The sequence below is a fragment of the Rhipicephalus microplus genome, chromosome 5 (assembly GCF_043290135.1).
Source record: "Rhipicephalus microplus isolate Deutch F79 chromosome 5, USDA_Rmic, whole genome shotgun sequence".
In the NCBI taxonomy this organism is placed as follows: Eukaryota; Metazoa; Arthropoda; class Arachnida; order Ixodida; family Ixodidae; genus Rhipicephalus; species Rhipicephalus microplus.
The window spans coordinates 207,266,498-207,291,132 of NC_134704.1; the positions used below are offsets into that span (position 1 = coordinate 207,266,498).

The 24,635-nt window shown below is 44.6% G+C and overlaps 2 protein-coding genes across 4 annotated transcripts in view; one reads left to right on the forward strand and one right to left on the reverse strand.

Annotated features, from left to right (window-relative positions):
• Positions 1-24,635, forward strand: part of LOC119173552 (N-acetyltaurine hydrolase) — a 258,004-nt gene that overhangs the window by 46,173 nt on the left and 187,196 nt on the right. For all 3 annotated transcript variants that reach the window (XM_037424359.2, XM_075896417.1, XM_075896418.1), the window contains exon 2: positions 2,385-2,553. In XM_037424359.2, the coding sequence (XP_037280256.2) occupies positions 2,385-2,553 (169 nt within the window). The remainder of the gene's footprint in view (positions 1-2,384; positions 2,554-24,635) is intronic.
• Positions 12,160-16,944, reverse strand: LOC142818103 (uncharacterized). The gene has a single exon (XM_075896416.1). The coding sequence runs from the start codon at positions 16,525-16,527 to the stop codon at positions 13,681-13,683; it is 2,847 nt and encodes a 948-aa protein (XP_075752531.1). The 5' UTR covers positions 16,528-16,944; the 3' UTR covers positions 12,160-13,680.

A 24,635-nucleotide genomic window follows, 5' to 3' on the forward strand; every position in this document is an offset into this window, starting at 1 on the left:
TATATATATATATATATATATATATATATATATATATATATATATATATATATATATATGTCAGCGTCGGTGTTCATCATCCCACTCGGCCACCATGATGACTGCAGGCATTGTCGATGGGCCGCGCGACAATGTTTTTGGTGGCTGATGTTAGCTTCACCGCAGCGGTCGGAACCAGCCACGTCGCGATCATGCCTAGGCATGTTATCGTGTGTTGTTTGGTGGCCAGTATAGGCTCTGTCACTCGGCTTGGTTTATTCCATGTGGAAACTTATGAGGACTTGCCCGCGATGTCCCCGTTAGGCTGTGTTCGCTGCACCGGGGTGATCTGTCCTGTCCACGCTGACACTCGGTTGAGATACCTGCCCGAATCGCATCCGATGTGTGACACAAGTTGTCTATTTGCCTGAAACTTTTTCGATGCGGACATTGATAAGCATTTTCGGGAATACTGCGACAACGCACGAGAATCTGGTTCATTAGTCTCAGGTGGACAAAATTTACTGCCTCTTAATGGTCGCACTAACACGCGCTGGACCCGTCGTGATGCCACGAGCAGTGGTTCATGTCCTTGCGGACGGGTTATCTCGACTAAAGGCCTGCTAAAATAGTGAGATGGTTGGATGCATCATTGATGGCATCATCCAATCACACACGTTACCTTCATCTGCTAAGTTCAGACGGCATGAAGACGGAACAACAGCCCTAGTGGCACTGATGAACGATGATGAACGATCAAACCTCAGCTTTGGTTTGCAACCTTTCAAGCACTTAGCTTTCCTTGTAGGCACACACACACATATATATATATATATATATATGTGCATACGAGAAAAGCTAAGCGCTGTCACAATTAGAAATATTCAGAATTAGAAATATATTATGCCCTTTTCTACTCTAAAATGACACACGGTATCTTGGTATGGGGTACTACTACACAAACAAACTATCAAAAATTACTAGTTCTGCAAAAAAGAGTTTTGCGAGCATTTGACAAATACCATGGTATTATCGAGGACTTAAAACCAAACCACTCTTTGAAATATACGCATTACTAAGGTAACAAAGCTGTATCATTTCAAACTTCTACAGTGGATTAAACAAAACAAGCCAATGTGTCTTCAGAACCCGCCTGACAACACTCATTGTACCATACGTCAGGAACATCGGAAAATCCCAGCAATAAGGACAAGTTAAGGCAAGCAACACGTTCAGTATGAAATACCCACAATGTTAAATCGTTTACATGGTCTCAAAGATTTCAATTCCGCACCTTAGAACACTATTATCAAGTCCATCCTAATGAACCATGACATTGAGTATGCTCATGAAAGTTTCTGTACTTGATTTGTTACATCCTATCTATCAATTTGAATTATGTGTTGTAGTTTCTTTTCTGATGCTTTATTTTACATTCTGTATTGATGAAGTTTCTTTTCAGATGACGCCTTTGTGATTTAGTGATTTTCTAATGTTTTCCCTGAAATTGTGTAACAAGACCATGCTAAGTTTTGTTGTGTTATAGTTTATTTATTGTGTATTTATTTATTTTTGTGTAGTATTTGTTGTGTTATATATTTATTTCTGAAAAATAATGCGACAGATTAAGCAGCCTGCGTGCCAAACTGTATTTAGGAGCAGAGGCCCCATGTCAGGCTATATAGCCTTTAGCCTCTGCTCCCGATCCTGTAAGAATTTCAGGACAAATAAAGTTGAATTCAATTCAACATGTGGGACCTGAACATGTGAAAGGTGAGAGATCATTATGCACCAACGAGACATCCCGCTCGGCGACCATAGCTTAGGAAAGAAACTAACGCCATACGGGCGAGTCTTCCATGTGAGGGGCAGTGTTCCGCAGCAGGTCACTGTCTCCGCGTTCTTGTGGTGATGGCTGCGATAGCCGAGGATGTTGCTCTGACAGGTAAAGATATATTTCGTTTCTTATCTGCGCGGGCAGGTCGTATTTGTTTCGGCTTAGACAGAAAAAAACACCAGTTGGTCGAGCATGCTAGTCAATTCTCTCTCTTCTCCCCCCTTCTACTTCACTCGCTTAGTGGGTGCGTCTGTGCCAGAGCTCCTCTGTCGGTCTTCGTCATCACAATATTCATTTGTATATATTATGATGTGTGTATACGTGCACGTGCCTGTATGCCAAGCATGCGCAAGGCCTCGCCCAGTAGACATGTCATGACGATAACTAAACACAAGAACACTAAGGCCACGGAGCACTGATCTCGTCCGTGCTTAAACTGTCGTGCTTTTTAGGGTAGGTGGAGACAAGCGAACGAGTTTCACTTCAAGCTCAGGATAGCTTAGGGGAGCTTGTCTTTTGTTAGGTTGGCTTTATTACACTTCATCTTTATTTGCATTCTGTCGCTCAGTGCTGGGACCCGTAGAACCATCGCAGCTGGGCAAGGTGCTGACCCACGAACATCTCTCGAACACTCTTGACGACCGAGTGTTCCTCAGTGGCCCGTCCGAGCTACATCATGCCGAAATGAGCAGCTGTACTGTGGCATTGGAAAACCTGTGGTGGATACGTCAATTCCCGTAAGCGATACACCTGATTTTACTTTTTCTCAAGAAAGTCTCGCTGTTTCTCAAATGACCATTGCACAGAAAAGCTGATTGAAGGCAGAAATACATACAACTTAAGATAGCTAGAATACTAGCGTGTGCTAACAAAGAAATTATGCTGAAAAAGTAAATCACAAACAGGCATGTCGGGCGGTGCAAGTGCAACGCTCAGAGCAATTACAAAACTACCCATATCGCAGTGGCATGGAGAGCTTACCAATTGAAGAGGCGAATAACTACTAATGCCTAGTGAATAAAAACGTGTTTTGCAATTGTATGACTTGTTCCTAGATATGTGGAATATTCCGTGCCACTTTGTTTATTCCAGGGAACACTTGTGCAAAAACATGGTCAGAGAGATGAGAACCTGAGGCACGGTTGCGTACGAAAGCGCATTTTCAAGCTACGTTTTGCGGTTATTGTTCACTGTGAACTATAGCTCGCGATCATAAGCTTGATTTTCAGATGTCAACTTAATGGAAGACCTGGTGAAAGAGGCCACTGATGTATACTGAGTCTGCCGTTTCGTCTACGATTTTCCCCAACATCAGTTACGTTATAAAGCCAGCTAGTCTCCCGTAACTTCCGTAAGAGGGCTCTTATACCATCTTCTGCTGTACAAACACTACAGCATGTGAGAAAAGAGTGCAAGGGCAGCCATACGGGGCATTTTTATTAGAGGCGCGGCAAGAAAGTAGGTTGGTTTTGTAATATGTAGGTCACTGTGGTTTAGTTACGTCTGTGGGTAGTTTGTTCAAAAGTTGTGATGCTGTATGTGTGAATTTAAGTGATGCCTAATTATTTCTAAACTTTGAAGTGCTTAAAGAATTGGAAGATACTCATCCTAGTGGGTGTATTGGTCATTTTCACTTAGGCATATGGCATGAGTTTTGCATTATTTCATTGCGGTTGCTATGATATAGGCACCCTCGGCTGAATTTTGACGCCAGTGTCAGCGTCAATATCATGCACCGTATATGTATACGTATCTATATATCTGAAAACGCTAAAAAAAATTCCGAAGAAAGCACTCAAGCAAGCGAAATCGAACGTGGGACCTCTGCGTCGTGAAAACGAGGCGTTAACCACTAAGCCACCCAGGATAACGTTATTCACCGTTAAACGGCAAGCTATCTTTATCTACTATTTCCCGCTGCTCCGTTTTTGGCATTACCCGAAAGATGGCGCAATGATCGCACGTCGCCACATCACACAGCTCCCTCGCACGCCCCTAACTCGCAGGGGCGAGGAGCGGAGAATCATTTACCTTGGATGGCCTCTGGCTCTACAAGGAACTATGCTGCTGTAGTTACCGGGTGCACAAAGGTCACTGCAATCATTGCAGTCTCCGTTCGCGAAAAGCGCGCGTTTTTCAGACTCAGCAAAGTAAGAAATGAGACGAAGTGAAAAAACAGCGCGTAACACAGGACACAGGACAGAGAAGAGACGGACGAGTGTCCTGTGTTACGCGCTGTTTTTTCACTTCGTTGACCATGTACCAACCGGCCCAAATAAGCACTTTAGTAAGAAATGAGACGCTTATTCGCGTGCATTTGTGAGTACGTTTAGTGCGTAATTTCTGCGCGGAAAGCGCGGAGCACGTTTCAACGTCCCCAGTGTTCCGGGCCACTAGCAGGAGGCGCGCTTTCCCGCACGGTGGAGGCGGGGCCCCACGTCACTCTATGGGACCGTAGAGAAAAAAAGTAATAACTCCTCTCCCTTTCTGATTTTCTCATTGCTTTCACGGTTTCAAGTGGCAACTGCATAAACCTTCCTTCTGCCGGAGTTACAGTATTGTAGTAGAAATAGTGCGAGTTCCCTAGCTTATTAAAAAATAATGCACAGCGCCTATGGGTGCTCTCAGAAATATCGGCTGTTTTACCGCATTTGAATCGCTGCCCTGGAGACGTGCTTGAAGATATCCAATTGCTTTCTGGGATTTAGGTACTGGCATATATCTAATTTATGCTGGTATAGAGTGTGTTTGAATTGTGTGGTAAAAAAAAGTTCCCTGGCCAGTTTTCTTCAGGGTGCGACAGCCATCAAGCCCTCGTAGCTCCATCTAGCGTTGAGATAGTGTACTTTACGGTGCCACGTAAATATTAAAATGGGGTACGCGTAAAAAGAGAGCATTCTTATGGAAGGCACATTCATGACCTCGTGAAATAATATTTAGGATTCGTTGAGGTAAAGATCGATAGTATAGCACATAAATAGGGTATTTAAAGAAAAAAAAGACGAAGTGCGCGTATCCGAACATTCCATCATGGAATTCGGCTGCATATTATTCTCGGGTGGCCCTGCTTATAAAACGAAACCTCTAGTTCTCTTGGAGCGAGAAGCACTGCGAATGTGTCTGGGACTCCCTAGATTTGTGGCTATCAACGTACTGTACCAGGAAGCGCGCCTGCCTACACTACTTTGTCAATTTCGAATTTTGACCGTACAAGCATTTTTAAAATTTTATAGCTTACCGGCAAGAAGATCTCAATATGCTTTTATCGCAAACCCAGACGCCTTCTTTCTTGCTCATTGGCCATGGTTTCACACACCTCAGATAATGTTTGTACAAAAATATCTACAAAGTATAAATGTGAACATTAGAAATGTAATTGAGACTAATGACTCGATTTGTCATGTTATTATTGAGTATGATGATATATTGCCCCAAAACGCCAAATTACAATCCCTCAAATTTTTAAATAACATATTATTAGATTACTTGGAGCATGCAAAAACTAAAAATATAATAGCCACAGATGCTTCCGTAAATAATCAAAAGGCAGGTGTAGGCATTGCCTCTGATTTGCTTGACTGGTTCTTTTCAGTGAGACTGACTGATTTTACTCCAGTTTTTGAAGCGGAGCTCTTGGCGATTACTTTAGCTCTTCGAAAACTTCCATCAAATCAAAACAATGCAATAATAATGACGGATTCTCTTTCAGTTTGTGCAGCTCTGACAGCTTCAGAGAACTCTCGAATTCTAAGCACATTCAAAACATTAGTACCGCCGCAGTTGAGACTCCTGAGATTACTATGGGTTCCGGGTCACTGTGGATTAAGATTAAATGAATTGGCCGATTCTTTAGCACGAGCCGCACTTGATGGGCCAGTTTTGTCCATACTGCCAGATGTAGAATATATCACGGCTATAAGATATCGAAAATCAGCATTCTCCACTGATACGATAGAAAAAGTAATTACATGGACAGACTATAACCACCTCATGTTTCCATGGCAACCCCACTGGAGTCAGTCCAGAAAGCTCGAAGTCTTAATTACTAAATTTCGATGTCGTGTCCCCCCCTACGAGTGTTGAAGATTGGGCGAGTTGGTTCATCGTACTTGAACTGGTATAGCGCATTACGGGGAAGAAGAAACGGCCGAGCAGACCGACACAAGAGGACAGAGCGCTAACTTCCAACTGAGCTTTATTGTCAAATTGCATCAAATAAGTAGACCGGCGCAAGCATACAAAACCACCCTAACGCAACGACAAGATAACACACACAACATCACACCGTCACATATCACACATTCATAGGCGGTTACTCTGAATAAGGAAGGCCACTTCATGTTCAGATAAACACAAAGAAGGGGCACTAATACACGTGCTGCCAGCTCTTGCTATACAATGCGCTTCTATAATTTCCCGAGTTAATTGCGACTGTCAAACCTCTCAAATCACACACCACTGGTTGCGCAACTAAGCACAAAACTCGGTTTGTGCCGTGTGTAGTGGAGGTTGTTTACGCGATTCCATTCTCGTGTGGTATGTGGTATTTCGGCCAAACGGGGCGATGCCTTAATGAAAGGCTAAAAGAGCACCATTATAATGCTCACAAAGCAATCCAGGGCCACATTGGAATTCACTGTCGCGATTGTGGATGTACCCCCATGTTTGACCAGTGTGAAGTGATAAAAAAGCACCCGTCGCAATTAACTCGGGAAATTATAGAAGCGCATTGTATAGCAAGAGCTGGCAGCACGTGTATTAGTGCCCCTTCTTTGTGTTTATCTGAACATGAAGTGGCCTTCCTTAATCAGAGTAACCGCCTATGAATGTGTGATATGTGACCGTGTGATGTTGTGTGTTATCTTGTCGTTGCGTTAGGGTGGTTTTGTATGCTTGCGCCGGTCTACTTATTTGATGCAATTTGACAATAAAGCTCAGTTGGAAGTTAGCGCTCTGTCCTCTTGTGTCGGTCTGCTCGGCCGTTTCTTCTTCCCCGTAATGCGCTATACCAGTTCAAGTCCCCCCCTAAACCTGTATCTACACAGAGCTGGTCAGACAACATCACCCCTCTGCGCAATCTGCGGAGAAATGGAATCACTAGATCATTATTTTTTGTATTGTCGCCGCTACGAGAAACTTAGAAAAAGGTTACTAGTTATGCCATTTCGGAAAATAGGCCTTAGATTGACGGCGGAAACGGCGCTAAGCTTTGGCGCCTCAGCTTTGGGACATTGCCACAGGGATGCTTTCAATGCCGTTTGCGGTTATATCCAGGCAACCAAGCGTATACCTTTGTGATCTTCAATAAAAAAAAAATGTTTATTACTCTCAAGGGCAGAGTGAAGTAAACGCAGCTGAGTGGTAAACATAACACCTCAAATCTCAAAATTGCTCAACTTGATTTTTTTCGTTTGCTCTTTTTATGTTGTTTTTATTTTTACATTAGTCTTATTATAATACCAATTCATTGCACATAGTTAAAATGATCACAGAAAAACTGCACTACACTTTCTTGGCCAATCCCCCTGAGTGGGTATGAGCCAACCTCCCAGGGAAACAAAACAAAACAAAATGAACATTCGAAGTATGTGCCCCATAGACCCCTGAATTTACAGCACATTCGCGAGATTTACAACTTACATGGTAGCTACAGTTATTTACTAGTTTGTTAATTAGTGCTAATCAACTAACGCATCCCTGGTCAGGCTTTGAAATTGGGAGAAATATTCACCGGGCGCGATATTATAGACGGTGGTACCAACTCGCCGTCCACGCCACTTAAATCCGGCATACCTCAGGGATCCGTCCTTGGGTCTCTTTTCTTTCTGGTTTATGTGTCAATAATTCCACCCGTGACATTCCAGCAAATCTATAGCTTTTTGCAGATGCCTGCGTGCTTTAAAGTAGTCAACGCTTCCAGCGACCAGGTTCTTTTGAATAACTCTTTATCTAAGATTCAAGATTGGTGCACGAAATGACAGATGACCTTTAACGCGAGAGAAACTGTGGCGATAACCATAACCCGCAAAAAAGATTCGTTAAAAATCTAATAATACAACCTAGGCAATCAATTCTTGTCCTTTGTCTCGTGGTATATGCACCTTGGTCTTGTCCTCACATCTGATTTAAGATGGAACGAACTTGAGTCTTATACTGAGAAAAAGGCTTTCAAAATACTAGGCTACCTAAGATGGGCACTTGCTAAGGCATGCAGCGAACCTAAATGGCCTCATGTGAAACGTACGTAATACCAATACTAGAATATTCATCGGCTGTCTGGGACCCGCACACACAAGCTAACACAGATAAGCTTGAATCAATACAGCTAAAAGCTATAAAATTCATTTTCAATGCCCAAAAGTAAGACATATCCGTCAGTTCTTCTGGAAAGCGCTAAACTGGAGACCCTGGAATGGAGACGTGATTATTTCATATATAATAATAGGCTGGCAATACAAAAAAACTAATTATATCGAACCAATCTTGCGCCACGAAACGCTTGCCTGCAATTTGAAAGTGTGATTGAGCCCCTATATACAGGTACATTTTTTTTCGCACATGCAGAGAGTGGAACAATTTGCCACCAAAGATTCTTGAAAGAGTCGATCTCAACTATTTTCTGCGTGTGTTAGCTCTTTCACATGGCTCATAACTACACCTTCATATATATTACAGTGCGCTTCATTTTATTAGCCGTCTTGATCAGACTGATTGCTTGAGGTTCAAAGCCTCGATTCGGCACGATTCTTCAATACTTTGATTCTGCAACGTCTCGCTTTTTAATATTGCCGACTTTATTATTGCTACAGTTGGTATTTGAGTTCTTTTTACTTTTTACAGAAACAACATAACCTAGTGGGCACTGTTTCTATAGCTTTTGTTTTGCGCTTGAGATTGTGGACCGTATTTCATGTCGTTTCTATTTTTATTCATCACGCTTTCGTTCAAAACTATCTATACCGCTGTATCTCCTACACATTGCTGCGTCCACTGCGCCACATACCTTTGCCCAAAGTCCGACACTTGACTGGCAGTTTTTCTCTAAAATAAATAAGAAGTCTATAACTAAATAAATCCATTCCTCTTTTTATGGCGCGAATCTCCAATTTTAACGATATAAATAAAAACATTGATAATGGAAGTAAAGTAAAAGAGATGGATATAATGCTGAAAGGCGGGGGGGGGGTGTTAATTTTTTTAAGAACAAATAACCCTATTTGCACTGTGTTATGTCCACGATAGCTGGAATAACAAGTGTACGTAACAGGGAACTGAGTTTATTACTTTCAAGAAAGGCATTCGTGCGCAGCATGGTCCAAAATGCTCTGAGCGCTGGCTTTCGAGTCCGCTGTGGGCCATAAAAGGGATGAGGAGCACAAAGGAGACGCAACCAGTGCGCGGGCCCAATGATTGCCCCAACAGTCAGTCAGTCTCGGGCGCGTGGCGTCAAGTATCGTGGGGGGAAGGTCAGGTGGAGGGCAGGGCGCATCCCTGCAGCTGGCTGGAACCGGGAATGCACGGTCTAAAGCCCCTCCATGCGTTTTTCGGTAGAAGACGCGATGAAGGGGCTTTAGCTTCAACAAGCCAAAATCTCCAGCCGATTTTGTTTTTTTTTTACGATGGGCGCCGTTCATTCGGGCAATCTATGAAACTGCCGGGTGACCACTGGTTGTTCTTTGTGGAGTTACCGGCAACGTGAGGCGTCTGCGAGTTCTTAATAAAAAGAAAGGAAGAGAAAAGTGAGCCCCGTTATTGTCTGCTTCAGTGAGCGACACCGCCACAGGGCTCACAGGGGATGGGGGTGAGGAGGGATAAAAAGGGTAGAAGTAAAGGTATAGAAAAGAGGAAGAAGAAGCAACAACAAACTGAGGGGATAGGAGATACAGGAAAGATGGAAACACGGTCACTGGAGTCCGAGGACGGGGTACACTTGCGAGAGATGTTGTCGGCGTCTGTAGATGGCGTAGAGCAGGTCCAGTAAGTCAGAGCTTCACTGTCGTCGAAGGCCTTCGGCGGCAGGAGGTGACGTAGGGCGAGCCCAGTCGGCCAGAGCTACGGTAACGCCGAAGGTCGCAAGCGCGCGGAGCGCGCGGGCGCACAACCGGTCGGCACGAAATCCAGCGAGCGAGTCGGCCACGAGGCGTCTATTTTATGTGGTGTGACCTTTCAGGGCGGTTCTGGTAGAATAGCTGAGATGTTTGTTCACAGCTCGCAAGAAAACATGATATTCTCCGGTACCTGGCCCGTCTGACTCGTTGCAAGTTGCTTGAAAAAAAAAAGCGTGCAATGCGCCGCTGCAACGACCCCGTACTTGCAAGAGCACGTTTTAGCTCTACCACATAGCGTTTGGCCTGTCCATTTGTGGCTGGGTTGTTCGGAGCATATTTCACCACTGTGATGCAGTTGTCACTCGTAGGGTTTCTGTATTTTGGCTGACACGAATGTGATTCCGTTGTTTGAAACCACCTTGTAGGGTAATTCGAAAGTTTCGAACAACAAACGCAGGAAATTGATGACATCTGTCGATGTCGTTTAGTTCACTTGGTGAATTTCAACCCATTTACTGTAGGCATCCGGAATTACCAAGAATGTGTACGAAGGTGTGCTCGGTCTGCCCCAGTCCTGTGCTGGAACTCGCGTCGGAGCACATTGATTTAAGTGGCGGGCTGTGCACTCTGCCGCTATCTCAGTGCCCTTGCCGATTCCCAATCACCACATGTAGCTGCGGGCGCACTTTATTGTGATGACGCCTCGGTGTCCGGCATGAATGAGAGCCTTTGCTCGTTGTCGAAGTGGGCCATGAATGACAACTCGTTATCCCAATTTGATACAACTACGATGACAGTTAACTCCATTTCTCTCTTGTTAAAAGCGTTGAAATTCTCATTCTTGAAGTTTTGAACTCTGCCCTCCATCAGGGCGTTGTACAGCTTGAACAATGTGGGTCATCTTGCGTGGCCATTGTGACTTTGTCGACCGTCAGTGGGGGGGCCTTGGTAGCGCTTCGAACATGAGCACAGCCAAGTTGAGGTGTATTCTCAATAGTTTCGCTGAGAGGTAAGCGGCTCAGTGCGTCGGTTTTAGACAGTACAAGACGTCGTAGTCTTATCCTGACATCTTAATGCACCATTGGATCATACGAGGCGGAAATGGCAGCGGAATCTGCTTCTGGGGCTCTAGAATACTCAGGAGTGGCCTGTGATCAGTCAGAACAGTCACATATCTGCCCGCGATGTACTGATGAAAATGCGTGGCTCCATAGACGACGGCAAGTCCTTCCTGATAAACCTGAGAATAATTTATATGCACAGGAGTTAGCGTGCGGGAAGCGAATGCTGTAGGGTTTTTCAGTTTGGACTTAGATTTGTTCCACCACAAAAAGTTCCGTTCTGTTTCCGTTCCAGAGCGAAAAAAACGTTCCATAACGGTTTGTAATGGTTTTATTCTTCTTCAAAACATTAAAGTTAAATTAACTATAAAAACATAAGATTTTCTTTAGGAACCCGGGACCAGACTAAAATAAATTAAAACGCTCCTAAGGGAAGAGCAAGTAGTTTTACCGTGAGTTCGTAACCAAATAACGCAAACCAGTTCTTTTCGAAGCTATCGTATTTGATTCTCTGAACAGTGAATTAGAAGTATTCTGAACAGGCTCAATGTGTGCGTTTTTTTTGCGAGTGTGTATGCGTGTGTGAATAGTGGGAGCATAATCTCAGAAGCAGCCCGTCATCGAGGGTATTCTCATATATACGCGACTACTGTTCTGATCAAGCAAACTTCTGGGCGGCCTGTGTGAAAGGCATACGAAAGCCCGCTTGAATAAATGCAAACATCTATGGTTGAAACTTTTTTTTTTCGTTTTCCACAATATTTGGACACACTTCAACTTAGGGATGCCTGCCCTACAGATACGCACTGATTTTGTGCCCTCAGTTATGCAGGATATTCCTCCCTTTGCATGACCTCAGTTGTTCCATGTCGCCAAGTTTTCCTGTGAAACGAAAAACAATAAAAATAATCCGTTTTTGCTCCGGAACGAAATAATTAATGACGTTTCAATTACGTTTTCGTTCTTGTCACAAACATAATTTTTTTTTTCATTTTCGTTTCGTTGCGATACTGGGCTATCGCTTCTTCTCTGCCTTGATCGTCAATCTGGGAAAGCACTGCACCGACGTCGTAGCGTGAAGCGTAACACGTTAGAAGCAAAGGCCAGTGTCTCGCCTCACACTGTTATGCCAAGGCGCGTCTTTGCAGGGATGCACACTTGGACTTCTGTGACACGAGGGAGCAAGTGCTGACCGATCTGAGATCGCAGAAACATTGCGCGATGCCAGTTAAGTTTCCCTTTTTGTTCGTTGATCTCCTTGATATGGATTGAAGTCCCGTCAAGGAGATGATCGGCGTCGATGAAGCAGGAGGCAGGTTGGAGGTAATGAAAGCCTGAAGGTATATTACAGCGAAATATTTACAGTCATATGTACATCTTGCCGAAGCACACTCATGATAACACAGACATCAACAGCGTCTTACTCTTCTACTTAACTTTTCTTAAGTTAGAGCCTAGAACACTGTTACTACATACAACGTACTTAGTCTCACTGTTCGACCACCAAGTGGTTACGGCCCAGACAAAAGTTGCATCGTACGGAGTCGTACTGATCTATCAGTTAGGTGATTACAGCCTCGACTGAAGAGAAACGGATTCCCTCCAGTCTTAAGCATCTTGCGGTAACAAAGAAAAAGGGGAGGGGGCCACTGCTGGTCCGCCTCAACATTCTCTCATCCAATCTGCTTCCACTAAGATTAAGTCACTCCCTACTGGGCTGACCTTACTCTCGACAGCAGCGCTTCTACAGTTTAAACAGGCGTTTTGATACTCTTTCCCATCATATCTCTCTCTCTCTCCACCTCCCCCGCGCTCAGGAATTCTAACGCTCGGGAGATATCGGCATTGTAGACCCGGTACATTCATGCCCTTTCCCACACCCAGCGAGCCGAGACGAACCTCCAAAGCCGGAAATTGAATGATTGCGCGCGGAACGTAATTGCCCCCGCAGGTAGCAAGCGGCTTTTGACTTTCTCCGCTTTCCCTGTGCTCGGGTCGTGCATCGCTGCGACTTTGGGCCGATCGCCAGGGCAGAGCGTGTCGCCTACTTCCACTGAGCTCGCGCCCGGCAGGGGAGGCAGGACGGGGTCGCTTAATCCCATTGTGCGTTTGCCCCCGGCCGCGGCGACTTATCTCTAAACCACAAACATTCCAAGCCGGTTAGCAGAGCGGGTTCGTTTCACATTGTGTATTTGTCCCCAGCAGCGGAGGAGACGGACGTGGTTTGCATTCCAGAGGATAAGTGGTGTATAGTTACCGAGAGAGATCCGAGAAAGAAACTTTGAATAACGAAGCTTCTGGTGCTGTCCCATCCGCACGATCAACTTATGAGCGGCAAAACATAACACGTCCCCCCTAAAGAGTATACTGGGCTGTCTTACGCTCAGTGATACGATAAAGCACTGCCGCGATTAAGTCACTGGATTTTCTAACCACACAACAGTTGTACACAAGCATCAAACACAATTGCAAGTCAACACTACAGGATAATACACTAAACGAAAACAAATACATGCTAAACAATCAAGTACAGCATTGCTGCTTCAAGCATTGAGATCACTAGTGTCTGTTTCTTGAATTGTCAATCACACAGTCCACAATATACAGCAGCACGTGGGCAGGAACATTCACGTCCCCCCCAGTTGGCATGGCACTGTTATTCTGATGGCTTCCATGAACTATTCTGAAGCCTAGATAACGCATCCGCATTACCGTTAAATACTCCCTTCCGATGTTGTACCGACACATGATATCGCTATAAAGCCAGCGCCCATCTTGTTAATTTCGCCCCGTGCGGAGTCGAAGTTGTAAGGTACGACAGCGGATTGTGGTCGGAAACGACGTTTACTATGGCACCGAAAAGCCAGTAGTCGAACTTCTTTAAGGCCCATATTATTGCGAACGCTTCCCTCTTAATTGTTGACCAACGCATCTGGGTCGGTGAGAAGCGGTGGCTTGCAAAGGTGATAGGCTTCTCTTCTCCCTCGGCTGACATTTGTGCCAAACATGCTCCCGCCGCCGTAGCTGATGCGTCTGTGAAAAGCCAGTAGGGCTGAGATGGCTCAGGGGTGTTTAGCGCCACAGCCTCGCACAAACATCGTTTGAGAGTCTCAAATGCCGCCTGAGCTTCCTCCGGCCAGGGTATCTTATTAGGTACCGCTTTCTTTGTTAACAGCGTGAGCGGGCTCGTCACCTCTGCATAACCTCGGACGTACTCTCGATAGTAGCCGCAAAGTCCTAACCGGCTGCGTAGTTCCTTCTTGGTGCGCGGTGGTCCCAAGTTCTTAATTGCTGCTATCTTTTCTGGGTGTTCTGGGGTTGAAAATTTTGGCATGCAACCCAATTTCTCCAGCATCGTTTGCGTGAGCTGCGATTTGAAATTAGTGCCCTGATCGGAGCAGATCATCTCCGGAACGCCTGTGAAACTGAATATCTCAATCAGTGCATCACAAGTCGCCTTAGCTGTCAAAGAGCGCAGTGGGATCACCTCTGGCCACCTCGTGCAAAGATCCACTAAGCACAGCGCATACTTATGCCCTCTCGCTGACGGTGTGTCTAGGGGTCCAATCACATTTACATTGACAACTTGGAAAGGGTGCTCGGGTCTAGTGAGCGGAGTTATAGGCACTTTATCCGTGCGACGCTTGTCTGAACGAATTTGACATTCATGGCACGAACGACAATGCTCTAATATCTCCTTCGCCATACCCGGCCAAAAAAAATTATACCTAATGCGAGCTCTTGTTTTCATTGACCCTAGGTGCCCTCCGCATAGTGACTCGTGTGCTAAGTGCATCACCTCAGTGCGCTTATCTTTGGGGACAACTAGCTGACTCACTCGAGTGCCTGCTATTGAGTCGCAGTGGTATAATAGTCCGTCTGAAATAAACATGCCGGATTTCCCACTACGCGCATCTTCCCAACATTTCTTTAGCGTAGTGTCACCCAACTGCACATTGCGGAACTCTACTCTTTGGCCTAATGACGCCTCCTTTTCTCCATCAGTTTGCGCCCCTTCCCCGGAATCATCTTTCTCCTCCAAAGTAAGATTGCAGGCAACTACCTTTTGTTTCTCTACTGCTCGTTCCGCCTCGTGAGCAGGCTCGGCCGGCGCTCGACAGGGTGCCAGAGGGCTGCTGGCCTTCAACAAAAGCTTCCAATCGTCCTTGGTCAACAAACAATCTGTGCCCTCGACGAGTTCATCAGTTAACGCGCAGAGTAGGTCGACGTTCTGAGGCTCCGTAACCTCTCGCGGGCTATTTAATTTGACCGGTAACGTAGCTAGCCTTGCCTCGATAGTTTTACCGAAAGCGGACACCAATCTTACCGTGCCAGACGGCTCTACCACTCTTCGCGGAAGCAGACTCTCCCGGATGACGGTTATCTCACTCCCCGTATCCAAAATCGCATCTGCGGATATGCCTGCACATGATACAGGAATTAACTGCAGTTTATCTGTGCCTTCACCCTCGTGTTTCAGAGACTTCACCTTTGCGCTAAGTACTCCAGTAGGTATTTTAGTATCCGTCTCGTGGGATAACGTTACCTTTTGAACCTTCCGCTTTGGCTCGGTAGCCTTCTTGGGGTTGTTCTCCTTATCACTAGCCTTCGGGCACTCTTTAGCGAAATGGCCTGAGCCGTGACATAAGTGGCATTTCAGAGCCCCTTTCTCAACTCGTGTCGCCGGCTTCTGCCCCATTTCTACAGTTGGTTGCTTTGAAGCACGCCCTTTCCCTTTCGCTTGCTCGAAAGTTTGGAGCACTTTCGCGATCTCAGTTGGCCTAAGCCATCCCTCGCCTTCCCTTAATCTCACATACTCAAGACCCTCCGTACTAAGGCCCGATTTTATGCGGTCAGCAACCATGAGTTCTGCCATCACTTCTACCGTGTCGGCTTCTCTCACTTGGAGGTAGTATGAAAAATAGGTTTTCACGCGGGACGCGAAATGTGCCCACGTCTCTTCCTTACGCTTTACGGCTCTTTCGAACCTCAGCAGGTACTCTGCCGGAGAAAGCTTCAGTTCCGTCAGCACTGCTGCTTTAACTGACTCATAATCTGCACTCTCGTCAGGGTTGAGGTTACGCAGTAGGTAACGGACTCGCTCAGTTAGCGCTGGCATAACCAAATGCACGCGGTTCTCGTGCGGTACCTGGTAAGTAGCAAAAAGTTTTTCTACTTCCTCAAACCATAATGGGACATCCGCGTCACTCGGCAGGCGGAACTCTTTTAGCACTTTTGCACATTGCTGAACAGAATCGAAACCCCAGCGCCTCTGATCACCCGTCTCCGACCCATAGTTGGACAACGTGCCATTGAGACGTTCCGCGTTCATTCTAGCCTGCAATAGCTTTTCGTACTGAATCTGAAGATTGAGCTTTTGAATTTCAAGCTCAAGCGTTCTCGCCTCGCTCGATTCCGGCAAAACCTGAGATGCCTGCTGCATCGATTCTTGCCTCTGAGTAAGCACTGTCGCCCCATTTGACTGATCAGAATTTTGAATACCATCATTGGATGATTCTCGACTCCGATTCACATCTGCCGCACTCGTACCCTCATCTTCATTAGACTCCATTGTTTTAGCACCCCCGCGTGTTCTCACCATGTGCTCTACACATAAACTGCCATGCCAACTAGAGAAGAACGCAAGGAATCCTGCTCACCCTTTCCTGTATGCACTGTCGTTCCCGGATCTCCTCCACGGTGCCGGAGTTGGCTGCTGTGGGAGCGTCTCGACTTTGCCGCTGGTGGCTGTTGGATGCCTTGACCCTCGGTCCTCTCAGCGCTGGTCCAGTGTATGGTGCTGCAGAGCTCGCCGATCCCTATCGACTGCGCCAGTTAAGTTTTCCTTTTTGTTCGTTGATCTCCTTGATATGGATTGAAGTCCCGTCAAGGAGATGATCGGCGTCGATGAAGCAGGAGGCAGGTTGGAGGTAATGAAAGCCTGAAGGTATATTACAGCGAAATATTTACAGTCATATGTACATCTTGCCGAAGCACACTCATGATAACACAGACATCAACAGCGTCTTAATCTTCTACTTAACTTTTCTTAAGTTAGAGCCTACAACACTGTTACTACATACAACGTACTTAGTCTCACTGTTCGACCACCAAGTGGTTACGGCCCAGACAAAAGTTGCATCGTACGGAGTCGTACTGATCTATCAGTTAGGTGATTGCAGCCTCGACTGAAGAGAAACGGATTCCCTCCAGTCTTAAGCATCTTGCGGTAACAAAGAAAAAGGGGAGGGGGCCACTGCTGGTCCGCCTCAACATTCTCTCATCCAATCTGCTTCCACTAAGATTAAGTCACTCCCTACTGGGCTGACCTTACTCTCGACAGCAGCGCTTCTACAGTTTAAACAGGCGTTTTGATACTCTTTCCCATCATATCTCTCTCTCTCTCCACCTCCCCCGCGCTCAGGAATTCTAACGCTCGGGAGATATCGGCATTGTAGACCCGGTACATTCATGCCCTTTCCCACACCCAGCGAGCCGAGACGAACCTCCAAAGCCGGAAATTGAATGATTGCGCGCGGAACGTAATTGCCCCCGCAGGTAGCAAGCGGCTTTTGACTTTCTCCGCTTTCCCTGTGCTCGGGTCGTGCATCGCTGCGACTTTGGGCCGATCGCCAGGGCAGAGCGTGTCGCCTACTTCCACTGAGCTCGCGCCCGGCAGGGGAGGCAGGACGGGGTCGCTTAATCCCATTGTGCGTTTGCCCCCGGCCGCGGCGACTTATCTCTAAACCACAAACATTCCAAGCCGGTTAGCAGAGCGGGTTCGTTTCACATTGTGTATTTGTCCCCAGCAGCGGAGGAGACGGACGTAGTTTGCATTCCAGAGGATAAGTGGTGTATAGTTACCGAGAGAGATCCGAGAAAGAAACTTTGAATAACGAAGCTTCTGGTGCTGTCCCATCCGCACGATCAACTTATGAGCGGCGAAACATAACAATGCCCCTCAGGAAGTCATTTCAGCACGAAGACGACTTGCGGTGCAAGAAACGACGTGGAAGTTGCTGTGCATAAGAAAGCCAGCCGTGTTTAAAGAAAACTCAGTCTGCAGTATTGGAACGAATGTCTCCTACAAGAAAGTCGCTTGAAGGGGCCTCGCTGGGCCCAGGAATTGGAGCGAAAGGTTGCATCACCAACTGACATCGAAGACATGGATGCAGCTGAATGGTGGACAGAACTACTGGAATGGTACTTCTACCAAAGTCAAATCATTATCAAAACTGCGCCAGATGCTTCACAAGAATTGGACAGCAGCGCAAAACTTGTGAACGAACCAGTGACTAGGAATGCCGCTGTCTCCTGGGATAATCCCTTGACCAGTGACTACATGTGTATGATCATAGCTGAGTGTCTTCTTTAGAAAAAAATTCTGATCTCCTGACAAATGTACATTCTCATTTCACATTGTGTCCACGATTGTTCTCTTAGGTTCTTGAAAATTTTTCTAAATAATTTCTGTAACATTGCCTAGGCTTTTGCAAACACAAGTAATGTTCATGAAGCTTTCATCATATTGTTGCTGCCATAAGCATTTATTTCAAAATGGTTGATATTTATTTATTGGTTTCTTTTTATTTGTTGGCTGTACGAGCAGCGTAGTCAGAAACTTCTTTCTAGTTGAGGCTTTAGCGTTCCTTATGCATGCTGTTGCATCTATTTGTATGTGTACGTGTACACAAGCACCCCCCCCCCCACCCCAACCCCCTCACCACAGCACTACCTACGCAAGGGGTCTGTGTGGTTTTGGCCGATGAAGTGAGTTCTGACACCAATAAGACGCCCAAATTAAGCACTCCTATGGTTTTATGCTTGAAAGAAGTTTCTACAGTGGTAATGTTTGGTCAGTGATGGGCTCTATCTCATAAATAGAAAAATGTTGCTGAGGCTTGATAAGGACAAAAAATGAAAATACTTGTGAATACTTTATTTTTTATCGTTTGTTTGAATGTATACGATGTGCATTTATTACTGAATACTTTGCTCGAACATATTTACCTGCCTTGCGTTATGATCTTGGAATTGGCATATGTTTAAACGCATAATTTGTAAATTTGTGCGCGCCATGATTTTTTATCTTTGTATCGGGATATGTATATAGGTTGCACACAATTTGTGGTGACTGTCGTGTTTGGTTTTTCATGAATTCATCTGAAATGTGTGCACAATAAATGTCTAACAATCTTTATATTTGTTAGGCACATTGTGGGAATAGATCACAATACAGTTTTACAACATAACATTTTTATAACAAACGAGCTGCGTTGTTTTCGCATGTGCTTTTTTTTTCTACAGGCTACAGCTTTGTCAAGCCTATCGCTTCACATAGGTACTTTAATTTATCGGTGAAAGGTGGTAGGGGAGGTAGTTCTACTTCTCAAATCAGCTTAGGAAATCTTAACAACCAATTTCTCTTACGAGCATGTGCTTCAAAATACTATATAATATTTCGTAATTAGAAGCAACCTCAATTTTTTTGAAAATAAAACCTCCTTTTCGCCTTCACAACATGGTTTCAGGAAATCATAATCACGTGAGACTCAACTCCTACCTTTCACTGATGTAACTCTTGATCGTTCATTATTCGCGGACAGCATTTGTTTTAGATCTTGCAAAAGCGTTGGATGAAGTGCGTCATAAACTTCTCATCCACAAGTTACGGAACTTAAAACGTGACATTAACCTATTAAAATAGGTTGGACGCCTTCTTGCTAATCGCTTACAGTAGGTTACCGCCAACGGCTACAATTCATAAATGTGCCATGTTACCTGAGGAGTGCTGCAAGAGTTGGTATTCGGTCCTTTGTTGTTTCTAATATATATTATTTACCTACCCTCTCAAGTAACTTCTAATATGCACCTTTTTGCTGCTGATTGCGATACTTTTACAGAAATTACTTCAGACGACTATTGTTTTCACCTACACTCCGATTTAAATATAATATCCAACTGGTGCAGCTTGTGGCTAGTGGAAATAAATATTAACAAATGTAAAGTTAAGCATATATTTAGGTCACCTAACTCTTCTCAGGTATACTACTTAAATATTCTCCCTTGAGATCAAGTAACCTCATACAATACTTAGGAATTCATATCACATTCAATCTTACTATACGCATGGGCTTGTAATCGTGCAATGGTGACTGCCCGGCGCGCTACTCAAGCTAGGATGTAGGAGGGGAATACCCATCTTGAGAAACGGAAGTTTTGTGTTATCTCGTTGAATGCGAGCAAGCGTTTGCCTCGAGGTAGGTGGACTATGGAGGCAGCAAGCCACCCTAGCATGGTCTTCTGGAGTCGTCGTCCGCACAATTAAAATTCGGTGAACGCCTTCCTCAAACCACATTTCCACAAACACCAACGACACGCCGGGGAAAGGGGGGTAGGATGGACGCCAACCATGGTCGCAGGCTCAGCCGAGCTCCCAACGAAGGAGAATGAACGTTTTTCTGTCTGCAAACTCCACCCCCCCCCCTTTTTTTTTCTAAACTCAGTAGTCCGCTTGACGGAGGGATAATCATTACTGCGGGAGCAGGTTTTTCTTGCTGGAGTGCCGGTGTGTGGACAAGCGCGGAGGAGTCAAAATCGTGTCCGAGTCGGATACGTGGCAGGACTCCGGCGCTGCTTTCGGCAGAGATAACCACAGCATGCAGCCAGTGAGCCAGTGCTTCCATTTTGGACTCGCTCGCTTCATATAAGGCCTTATGCTGGCTACTCTACGTCTCATCATATTTTGGTTCTGGTTTTACTGCGCATTTGCTATTGAACATTATTTTTTGTGTATTCTCTTTCTATGGTGTGCCTGGATCGATGTTCTATTCACTCGTGTTCTTACCGATGAAACGGGCACACGGGAAACGTTTTCCTACATGATTTATTTCATTACAATAATATCATGAGATGAGCAATGCGTGCGTGCGGGCGTGTCTACCCTCTCTATATGTAAAGTTTATTGAATCTTGTGGTACCACTCAAGCATCGTGATGCTTTTCAGGCCGCGTGCAGTAGTTCATTCGTGTTTTAGGCCCGTAAGTTATTACTGAAATATTTTGAATTTCTGCTTGAAGCTTATCGGCAATGTGATTGCCGGGAATGTGTCGCAAATGACGAACGTTTATTTTCGAATCAACTCGACCATATTTTCTTGGTGAATGCGAGAAACATAGGGGGAGGGGTGGCTTTGCTGTTAGTACCCTTAATTCCGCGTTTTCGCCGGGCCGTCAAACTTTAACTTTGTTTTGTTCGGGCGTTTCTTAATTCATACTTTAACGTGTCTTTCCTTTACATCTCTAGATTTACTTTTGTGAATCATCGCCAGCACTACTAAAAATCACGATATTGTCCGCAAAACTGAAGCAAAGATGTTATACGTTAGGCCTTATTATTTTGTTTTCGTTCTAGTTCTTCAATATTATGAAAGTGCCGCGAATCAATTTGAAGAGATTCTATATCTTACTGAGCGCATTACTGATAATGATTTTCTTGCTTTTCTTGAGGCATGCGGCGGTTGTGCGATCGTTTAGAAGCACGTAATAAACTTTTACGTAGCCTAGGCTGCTACGAATATAAGTATTGCTGATGACACTTTCTTTTATCATATTGGTAGTTATGTCGTTGCCGTAAGCGTCTGCCTATATGTAATTGTTTGTGTTTCATTAGAGGCTGATTTTTTTCAATTTTTCTGGGCCAGCGTACGGAAACTATTTTCTGGAGGGGGAGGGGGGAGCAGGTGTTCAACCATACTTCTTTATGTTCGTTCGTGTAGTTTGTATGTGTGCGCGTACATAAACACATGCATCCACGCACTCCTGCATCGGCCAGGGGTCCGCACAATTTTCGCAGCTGTAGTCAGTTATGATAGTAATGCGGTGTTCATAGCACTACCATGGTTCTATGCTTGAGAGAACTGAAAAATGTAGCTTTATTAATCTATGGTCCCGAAACAGTGATAGCATCTTTCTCACACCAAGAAAATTGTTGAGGCTTGATAAGGACAAAAAACAAAAGTACTTTCAATGTAATTATTTCATTTTTTCGTTCATCGTTTTGAACATCTCCACAGTGAATATAACATTATATTGTGCATGCATATACGTGCCTTGTATTGTTATGATCTTGACATCTGCATTCGTTTGCAGGTAAAGTTAGCCGGTATGCACAGCATAATTTTGAACATTTGACTCGGGACATGCACATACGTTTCACACATTCTATTGAGGTGTTGGTGTTATTCAAAAAAAAAACTTTTCGCCTTATTGATTCCTTAAGAGCCCACAATAGGTATCAGAAGATGTGTATATTTTTAAACACATTACAAAATATGTCATAATATTCATTTGCAGCGCAGGTTTGATTACAAATAAACTATGTCGTATTTTGCGGGTATGCTTCTTGCTATAGGCCACCACTCTTTCAATGACAGAATATTTCACTTTTCTCGGAATATTTTACAGCCTCAATATTTTCGGAACATTTTACGTCACTCAATCAGTACTACAAGTTGGGTTATTGTGATTCGGTTTGGGGTGGCAGCTATAAAATTCCGACGACAAAAGACTCATGAAAATATACGAATGAATACATCCCTGCCTTTCTCATTTCTATATTCGCTCGAGTACAAGTGTCGCACAGCATTATACATTGCACCATAATTCAGAAGCTTATCCTCAGAGGGATGGGACATGGACAATGTCGGTAAAAGAAGGATACATAGTTTAGATAAACTGCATTTCTACGTCGACTGATGACACTTTCACACCTAGGATATTTTGTGTGCGCTAAAAGTTTTACTAAGCACATTGTGCTCTAGTGAATGCATCAAGACCTTCAACGGGCACTTTGGTGACGTCCAGGATGGTAACTATATGCGGATGAGGGGGTTCTGACCCTCACTAGATTTTTTGTTTTGCTTTAGATTTTTCGGGTGATACAAAAGTATCACCACGCCTTCACATCAACCACCGTTGCCAAAGTTAGCCAATTTACACAAGCACAGGTGGAATTGCTTGAATACTTTCAATTATTTTTTCTTTTTGATAGTATCAAAATTTTAGACAAGCACGTTCTATGAATGACGATGGCACGAACCCAGACCAAAGCAGTAATTCAATTACACATTGTTTAAATCTGCTACTTCAGGTGCCTATTAGTGAAGCAAAACACACACACACACACACACACATATATATATATATATATATATATATATATATATATATATATATATATATATATATATATATATATATATATATATATATATAGCATCAACTACTCATATTATTCATATCACAATGACTGAGCTGTGTATATGACGCGCAATCTCACTGTATTATCACGCGGTTTTTGATATTCTGATGTCCATGCATTCATTGTTGCTGTATTATTATCCATCTCCGGTTCTTACAGAGTTATGCTGTGTGCAGGAAGTGATTTCTGCTCTTTGGTGTTACACATTTTTATGTATGTATATATATTTATTTATGTTTTAGGGGTGAAGCTCCTTATAGCGGCACCCGTTCGTCCCACGTCCTGTCGTAGTATGTAACCAGTCTTACGCTTTGACCTGCAAGGTATACCATTTGACCTCCAAGGTGGTGCCGGTGATAGATTTCTTCTGTGCGTTGTTTAACAATAAAAAATTGTGCTCAATGTGCATGCCAATGGCTGCTAATGGGAAACGAGAGACAGGAGCATTCGGCTTTTAGTCAACGCGCACGCTGCGATCCCCATTAGTAGCCATTGGCATGTACATTGAGCAATATCGGACAAGAAAGGGTTGCTACATTACACTCGCTGGGGGTAACCTCCTTAGTTTTAGAAAGGTTTAGCGAGCGTTGAGCCGCAGGGCCATGAATACAATGAACTATTATATACAATGAATGAATTCTAGGTGGTTAAACGGGGGAAGCTGATACGAAGCGCAAGCCGTAAGAAATTAAAAGCTGAATCCTCCTGTCTCTCATTTCACATTAGCAGCCACTGGCATGTACATTGAGCGCTATCTGACAGGAAGAGGTTGCTACGTTATAATCGCTGGGCGTAACCTCCTTGGTTTTAGAAAGGTTTAGCAAACATTGGGCCGCAGTGCCATGAATACAGTGAACTAGTATATACCATGAACTCAAGGTGGTTGAAGGTGGGAAGTAGACCCGAAGCGCAAGCCGTAAGAAAGTGCGCGTGTGCCTCCTCTCGTTTAGTCCTTGGAATGTCCACTGAATGACGGTGCTTCTATATGGGGAATATATGATAAAAAGATGCGAGATGGTAGGACTTGGAGTGTTGAATAGATGGACGAACGAACACACAGACAGATGCATAGAAGTACGCATGAACGGACGCAGGGGCGGATGCATGAACGAACGCAGGGACGGGCACACGAACAGACGCATGGACAGTCACACAGACGGACGCATGGGCGGACGATTGCTTCGCCCCACTCTCCATCATTCACTACGTGGATATGCTGCAAACATTTTGCATCATATCTAACTGTACCTTCATGAACACTTCAAGCGATCAATTGTCTAATCGCTGATATACGTCGCCGAGCTTTATTATACCATGTGGATCGTATTCATAAGCAAGCGCATTGACATGCACTTGTTACTTTGACAAAGGCTGGTCTACCAGCCGAAACGTCAGAATATACCGCCCAAAACCAACGTGCGTCGTATTCTATTTTCACACACACACACA

Coding starts and splice junctions, on each gene's coding strand:
- LOC142818103 (XM_075896416.1), bottom strand. CDS start 16,527: ATGGTGAGAACACGCGGGGGTGCTAAAACAATGGAGTCTAATGAAGAT.